This window comes from Macadamia integrifolia, chromosome 7 (genome assembly GCF_013358625.1).
Source record: "Macadamia integrifolia cultivar HAES 741 chromosome 7, SCU_Mint_v3, whole genome shotgun sequence".
NCBI classification, from domain to species: domain Eukaryota; kingdom Viridiplantae; phylum Streptophyta; class Magnoliopsida; order Proteales; family Proteaceae; genus Macadamia; species Macadamia integrifolia.
The window spans coordinates 6914898-6921609 of NC_056563.1; the positions used below are offsets into that span (position 1 = coordinate 6914898).

Below are 6712 nucleotides of genomic sequence, written 5' to 3' on the forward strand. Positions count from 1 at the left end.
GAACCCTAGCGAAAGGGATGTGACATGGGTTTTGGGAAAGAAGACGGAAGTGTCTGGGTTGGGTCGACTCTTCTGTGTTGAACAAAGACGATTTTTTTTTTTTTCAATTGTTGTTCTCAGTCTCTACAGAAACCAGAACTGAGAAGGGAAGAAGATAGGGAAGGAAAAGAGAACAAAGGCGGTGGATCCTTCGGCTCTGATACCACTTGATGGAGGGCCTATAGAGAAAAGGAAGAAATTTCTCTGAGAGAAATCAGAGTTGCAAGGAGAAGAGAAAAATCGCACAAAGGGGGAGGGGGGAAGAAGGTTTCATGACCAAGCAAACCATAAGATTTCAACCAATTAATTAATTCATCATTCAAAATCTGTCTAATTACTTGGGTTACATGCCTTTATATAATAAACTGAAATTAAAACTTGCCTAATAAAATCTAAAATTAAATTAGCAACTCCTAATTTGCTTCCTAAATTCTAACTAATGAAATTAGAAACAGAATAAAACTTTAAATGGGTAACTCCTTAATTGACAAACATCTACCCAAAATAAAAGATTGCATATCTTCCTAAATTAACTAACTCAATATTTCATAAATAAAGTAACTCCTAAAATATTCTATTGATCCCAAAAATCAAATCAGATCCGGTTCGTCTCACTTAAGATTGCCTGAAGGGTCAATCCGGTTCAACCTCAATTCTGCATCAAAGGGGGGGGGGGGGAGACAGAAAAAACTTCTGGCTTACACAGCAAACATGAAACCAAAGGATCTGTGTAAATGTATGCTTTTTATTACTGGATCAGTCAAGCTAGCTTTCTGCGCCTGGTCGAAAAAGCCTAAAGTGAACGTGCCCACTTCCCACTTCTTTGTTCAACCAACTTCGGGTAAGAAATCAAAAGCTAAAGCAGAAGCATCAGATGCAGACCCTGGTCCTAATTTCCATGGACTCAATGCAAACCAAAGATAAGGATCACAAGACACAACCTTAGGACCAGAATAGTGAGATTCTAATAACTCAATATGGACTCATCTGATGTCCTTGAAAACCTGGTCGAGTAGCACTATAGAGGAGAGGAATAATCCTTCAATGTTTGGCCAAGATCCAACGGAGGGATCTAGAGATATGGCAATGATAAATAGAAACTTTCAAATTAGTAACTTCCAAAAATAGCAATTCAGATTTAGAAATTCCAAATTGGTAACCAGATTTTAGGAACTTTCCAACAGTACAACTAGATTCAGATATTGTAACTAAGTTCAGATAGAAACAGAGACAAAAAAAAAAATAGAAACTAGAATGGAAACCAGAATTAGTAACTGAAGAGGGAAACAGAATTTAGAAACTTGCAAAGAACTGAAGATTATAACTGAAATAGAATAGTTACTGCTAGACAAAAAGAATAGAAACCATCATTATCAAGGCCTAAGATGCCTGGCACCTAGGCGACTTGCTGGTGCCGCCTTAAATTCCCCCACCTCTCGACCACCTTGTTTCACCTAGGCACCGTGACAACTATGATAGTAACGAACAGTCAATACCTATGCTTAGCAAATAGAGTTTAGGAGAATGGAAACCTGCAGTTGCTGGGAAGAACAGTTCAGAAAACTGAAGTTTAGCAATCAGAATAGCAAGAGGGTTTTCTAAAATCCAGGGACTGAATCTCGTTATGCAAATATAACAGAACACTTGGCAAAACTTAAGATCAGATTACTGAAAAATCAAGGGAAGACAAAATTAAGAGGACAAAATAAGAAGATAAGAAGGGATATGACCTAGAATCACCACTAGTCTGCAGGAAGGGCGGCATCACAAATCCCAACCTTTGCTTCACCACAATAGGGTTGGAGCAGCATCACCACAGTCCAAGGAGTAGCATCACCACTGACTCAAAGAAGGGAAAACCCAATTTCCCAATAACTCAATTTGTACGGGAGTTTATGGCCTCTCTTTATTTATAACTTCCATAACAATCACGAAAATACAAAACCCCCAGGTATGGTAGGAGAAATCCCTTACAACTTAAGTCTCTCTTCAAAATAGAAGCTATTCTAGAATGTTACAAAATATAAACTAACTACTTCCTGTATAGGAGCTAAATCCCATAAGTGGGCTTATATAATTGGCCTATTACAATAGAAAAGTCAAAAAATACTAAGCCCATGGCCCATATAACCCATTAGGCACTCAAATTAAGCCTAACTTAAGCAAAACTTAATAGGTTCAGTTCAACCCAATAAACTAAAACAAAACCAAAACCAACATGTCCATCTGCTCTTCTTGCTGGAATTCTGCATCAAGTGGCCAACCATATTGTTGCCTTGGCACCTAGGCGATGAAGGCGTGCATATACCAAGGGAGGGTTTAGATTTAAAATGTAATTTTGAGGGTGTTTAGACATAAAATGAATTTTATTCTTTTACTTGTAGATATGAGCCCGTGGGGGGGGGGGGGGGGGGGTTGCAATGCAATGTATAAAATTTAAGAATATCTCGTCTTATAGTTGTAGTTGTAACAAATGAAACCCAAACAGGCAGTCAGTCTTCTTTTTCCTTTTTGACGTAGACAGCAAAAGAGGTGGTTGCAGCACCAATTACCAGTACGCAGCTTCCTAATGCACTGCTAACCCCGAACCAATGAGATCCAGTGGGATATCAGCTTGCAGCAAGTTTGCAGGAAAAATGGACAAAGCAGATTAGAATAAATTTAAATAACTTCAAGAGGACTCTGACAACATGCTCAAATTCTGGTGGAAGGCTGTTCTTAAATGGATAGGTAATTCTGTCATGTTTGGTATGAATCGGATGGACAGATCCACAGATATCAAGTAATCCTGCTGGGAGTTGGATAGTTCAAGTTCTGCAGAATCACAGGATAGAATGGAGGTTCAATCTAGTGACCAGTTAAGGCGCAATAGCTGAACAACCATAATAGATAGGAACAGAGCAGCCAAAACAGATTCATAAATTTGAAATTTTAACAAATCCTAGTTGCAACAGGATTCCTAGCATTAATTGGAAAGTTCAGATTTTGAAACCATCACAAGATTCAGAAATCAATTTTAAAACAAGAGTTGGAGAAATCCAAGTTGAAGTAGGAACCTAGAATTCAATGGGAAAGACAGTTTTTAAAAAAAGTTTCTGAAATCAGGATTTAATAGGGATGAATCTGAACTTTCCATCACAAGATTCAGAAATCAATTTTAAAACAAGAGTTGGAGAAATCCAAGTTGAAGTAGGAACGTAGAATTCAATGGGAAAGACAGTTGTTAAAAAAAGTTTCTGAAATCAGGATTTAATAGGGATGAACAGATTTGAAACTGAAGATTAAAAGCAAAAAAATCTAACAGATCACTAACAAACCAAGCAACACAAATAAGGAAGGTTTAAAGCATGCGCAAGAGTAAAAAGGCAAGATTTGACCTGTTGTAACCGATGGATGAAAGAAAAGAAGAAGATATGAATCAGAATCCCACCTGATCCTCAGGGTTGGGATCCCACCAAACCCCAACTTGGAATCACCACCAGGTTTCCACTGAACCACCATTGCAAAATAGCACTGAATTTCATTGAACGAAAAGGAAAAAACCAATCTTTATTCATCAAATTTGTGTGCAAGGTAGTATCTCCTTTTCAACCTTATATAAAAGACTCAAAACAATCTCAAACTAAACTTAAAACTCCTCCAGCCGATACCGTACCTTGGAGATGGTCTTAACTGACTAGGACACTATAAAATAGTGAAAGAAAAGAACTTCAAACAAGATCCAACCCAAGAGCAACTAAAACACTTTAATAACAATTATAAAAGGAAAATAGTCTAACTAAACAAATTAATAAAGTAAAACTTGTATTCCTACCTCCTACCCATATTTTATGGCCCAAGCGGCCTATTATAGAGAAAACCCATTGGACTAAAGGCCCAAAACATAGAGAGCCAACCCAAGGCTTATTTCCTAACTCCTAATAAAGTATATCATGTATTCCTACCTCCTACCCATATTTAGGCCCAAGTGGCCTATTACAGAGAAAACCCAATGGACCCAAGGCTTATTTCCACTAAAATAAGCCCACTTCTGTGATTTATCTGCATCACTTCCTCTTCCTTCTTCGCCTTCTTCCTCCCTCTTCTTCTACTTCTTCTCATACTTCTCATTCTTCTTCTTCTTCCAGCAGTGGTTGATAATTTTCATATTTATAATGGGCCTTTTCCTATTGATAATTTTTTTATTTATAAAAAAAAAAAGGGGAGAAATAACCATTATGATTCAATAATTATAATTGTTGTGGTCCCTTAACAATAATAATAATAACAATAACAATAATAATGATTTGGCCTTGCATTAAGTATCTGCTTGTAGTATCTGTCTTTTTCAGCTTTTATTATAATGATTGTTACTTATCAAAAAAAAATCTGGCAGGGGGTAGGAAGGTAGATTGAATAACCGGCTTGAGCACTGCTCTGTCAGCAACTGACGGGTTGTCAACCAGTGGTCATAAAATAACCATAAGGCTGCAACAGTCAACTGTACCAGCTTGCCGGTTACGCAACGGGGCAACCGGTTTGGGAAATCTGCCCTGGACCATTTTTTTGCACTACCCACAACTTCAAGGAAATTTTAAGTGGTTGTAAATTGGGAATTGGACTCTGCCCAGAACATGAATGTTGTAGCTCTCTAAGCCTAGTTCAGAGGGGGGGGGGAGGAGTCACTGATCCAAGCTATACAAAGTAAGTTATGTCCAAAGAAAAGAGCAGAGGTCAAGCAATCGGGTTGTGTACAGACCAGTAACTGTCGCAACCGCCATAAAACGGCTATATCTCTTAATGTTTTATGACCGTTAAGAGACTCTTTTGGGCACAGTTTTTGACCCATTCTTCTCCTATAACTAAGGAAAGTCTAAGGCAGTTTGATGAGTTCTTTAGGGGCATTATTTGAAACACCCTTTAGGGTGATATTTTGAAATACAAAGAGGGTCAAGCTTGGAGGATCTCAAGTACATTAAGAGGCTAACTTGGAAGAGTCATTCAAGGGAACTTGAGGAGAAGAACCAAGCCATGTGAGTTTCAATGGAAGATTAGCCTTCAAGAGGTAAATGATTTGTTATGAGCTTAATCTTGTATATCTACCTTAGAGAGGTTTTATGTTTGAACTTAAAATGTTTATCCCCCTACATAGAGGGATTTGCAATGAGCATGCATTTGTATATCCACGCTCTAGAGTCTTTATATGGTTGTGCACTGTCGAGAAGCACCGAGTTTGATTGTGAATCCGAAAAACCATTGGCTTAGTTGTGAGCCAGTAAAACAATTAGTGGTTGCATAGTGAGACATATAAAACTACATTATAAGAGCTTCGTTGCTACCCGGTAAAGCAATTGAGTTAGTGGAAATGCAGATAATGAAGAACTCCTTGGAGTGGATGTAGGCGAGGCTGCCAAACCATTATAAATGCATGTCTCTATTTCTCTCTTTCTATTATTTATTCCCTTAAATTGTATAAATTGGTGATGAGCTCTAACATGGATTACTGCCTCCACTAGGAAGTTGAATCTTAGGTTTGAACTATAAGATTAATTGGGCAATTTTTTTTCTAGTAACATCCAAGTCACCACCCCCCCCCCAATGGTCACCACACGATCCAACAAAGACAAATTCAAATACACTAGGAGCTCTACTAAACTCACAATACAAACAATCCCTATAAACGGCATAGGTCCATCTAGAAATTTCATTGGGTTAGAACTCATGACCCCTCTAAGAATTCAGGTCAAAGCATCTAGTACACTTATTATTAGAAGGATAAAGATGTCAGAGAAGTGATATCCAGAATCAAATATTAATCCCCAAGTTAACTTCAGTCGAAAAAATCCAAGCATGACCTGAACAAATTATTCTTAGATATAAGGTCCTACCGTTCGACACTCAACCACAAAAGGTACTTACTCATAAAAACCACGAGTTCCTACAAAATATACTATCAATCATTTTTACATTCTTTACACCAGTAAACTCATCGACAAGAGCTCCATGGAAGTATCCCACAGTTCAATGGTTTCCCTAAAATCTACTGTTACTAGTGAGGCACAAAAAACAATTCCACAACAACCCTAGTCAGCTACACAAACGAGGGAAAAAACATGCCAAATTCTCTTTATAAACTAAAGACTTCGAAGAAATTGAGCAGGCAAGAAGTACCTGTTCCTTCTTCTCCTTTTTTTTTTCATTCCTTCGAGCAGACTTTGACTTGGGCTTAGCATCCAAGACAGGATCATAACCCGGAGGAACCTCAGGCGTGTCCAACCCCTTTCTCAACTACACCAAAAGAAAGAGAAAAACAATAAGAAGCAAACACATAAACAAAGAACTGATTAAAAAAAAAAATTTGAATTTTTCTATTCCTACCAGAGCACCTTTGGACTGGTAAATCGCAACTTCATCTTGTGGGACATAACCTGCCCTAATTCGAATAGGTTTTCGGAGAGTACCGTCAGGTCTCCTTGTAGGGGCCACTAGACGCTCACCGTCTTTTAGTGGTTTGCTTAACAGATCGAACTGTTGCTGTTCTTCTTCAGTTCCGCCATTTGTAGCCATTGAAGAATCTTCGCAAGCAATCAATGAAGACTGCTGCTTTGAAGATCACTCCAACATAAACATTTATATATCTCTGCGGAGAAGAAGAAGGGGAGGAAGAAAAACAATAAATCTTTTGAGGCAAATG

General features: G+C 38.1%; 1 protein-coding gene across 3 annotated transcripts in view; it reads right to left on the reverse strand.

Annotated features, from left to right (window-relative positions):
* LOC122084670 (partner of Y14 and mago) overlaps window positions 1–6706 on the reverse strand; it is a 39880-nt gene extending 33174 nt beyond the window's left edge. For all 3 annotated transcript variants that reach the window (XM_042653100.1, XM_042653103.1, XM_042653101.1), the window contains exons 1-2: window positions 6397–6706; window positions 6190–6306 (exon numbers count right to left, since the gene is read on the reverse strand). In XM_042653100.1, coding sequence (XP_042509034.1) covers window positions 6190–6306; window positions 6397–6585 — 306 coding nt within the window. In that variant the 5' untranslated portion in view covers window positions 6586–6706. The remainder of the gene's footprint in view (window positions 1–6189; window positions 6307–6396) is intronic.
* Window positions 6707–6712: the final 6 nt, after the last annotated feature.